The 1,154-nt window shown below is 69.5% G+C and overlaps 1 protein-coding gene across 1 annotated transcript in view; it reads right to left on the bottom strand.

Moving 5' to 3' along the window:
* The window catches only part of NDUFV1 (NADH:ubiquinone oxidoreductase core subunit V1), a 4,312-nt gene extending 3,192 nt beyond the window's left edge, over positions 1–1,120 (bottom strand). Inside the window, exon 1 of the mRNA XM_026048823.1 lies at positions 1,043–1,120. Coding sequence (XP_025904608.1) covers positions 1,043–1,120 — 78 coding nt within the window. The remainder of the gene's footprint in view (positions 1–1,042) is intronic.
* Positions 1,121–1,154: the final 34 nt, after the last annotated feature.

The following is a 1,154-nucleotide window of genomic DNA, read 5'->3' as shown; positions in this document are numbered from 1 at the left end:
CGGGGCGGGGCGGCGGCGCCGTCGGGGCCGCGCGAGGAACCGTTGACCCCGCGCTCTGTCCTCGGGAGCTGGGGGGGCTGCGCTGACCCCCTGCAGCCCCGCGCCGTCCCAGGCCCGGCTCCGTCCCCACCACCCTCCCGTCCAGGCTGCCCTGCCTCTGTCTGTCCCTGCACCCGCCCATCACTCCAGTACTGAGGAGCCCACGTCTGTCCCCGCAACTGTCCTGCCAGAACAGCGGCGGCTGTAGCTCCCCACAACCCTCCCGTCGGGGCAACGCTGCCCCCGTCCAACTCCCACCACACCCCCCATGGAGGCAACACTGTCCCCCACCTCTCTCCTCTCCCGCCCCTCTTCCATGCGTGCTCCGGTTTCGGGCCACCCAGGATCGTCTCGCCCGGTGTCATTGTTGCAGTGAGCGGAGACAGGTGCGGGTCGTGTGTCCACCCCAGCAGATCTGGTTTCCCTCCCACCCCCGCTGCAATCTCACTCCCGGGAATGGGGGAATCGGATTCAGGGCAGGCGGCCACACAGGTCCAGGCTGGCCTTGCGAGCAGGCACAGCAAGAAGGTGTGCGTGGTGGGACGCCATCGGCCATGTTCTTCTTCTTCCGAGGGTCGCGGCGGGTGGGCGGTGACAGTGGCAGCACCCGCTCCACGCTGCCTGCCTTCCCGGGCACATCCCGCCGGCGCAGGGATGGGGGCCATGGTGCCGGCAAGAGGGGCAGCCGCGGCTCCCGCCAGGCCCCACGGTTTGGCCTCAAGATCTGGTCCCGCGTGGCCGCCCGGGGCCGTGGTGGGTCACCGGGCAAGGGCAGCCCGGTGCCCACGGATCAACCCTCGGCCGCCAAGGACGTGGGGCCCGAGGTGCCCTCCACCTCGGGGCAGGTAATCAGGGGCCAGGTGGGTGCCCCGGGGTACGGGCCTGGGGAGGGATGGGGATACCCAGACAGGGCAAAAGGGGCAGCATGGCAGCAACCGGGGCCAAAGTGAAGCAGGAAGGTGGTAGCAGGTACTGCTGGCATCTCTTGCCCTGTCCGCCCTACATGGCTCCCCCGATCCCCGCTGGGGTCAGCGCTGCCCGTGACGGAGAGGGTGAGCAAGCGAGGAGGGGATTTCTCCATGGTGGGAGATTAGGGATTGGTGGCAAAAAGGGCT

This window comes from Nothoprocta perdicaria, unplaced genomic scaffold, assembly GCF_003342845.1.
Source record: "Nothoprocta perdicaria isolate Ctin4 unplaced genomic scaffold, notPer1 scaffold_575, whole genome shotgun sequence".
In the NCBI taxonomy this organism is placed as follows: Eukaryota; Metazoa; Chordata; class Aves; order Tinamiformes; family Tinamidae; genus Nothoprocta; species Nothoprocta perdicaria.
This window is presented reverse-complemented; position numbering and strand designations above follow the sequence as displayed.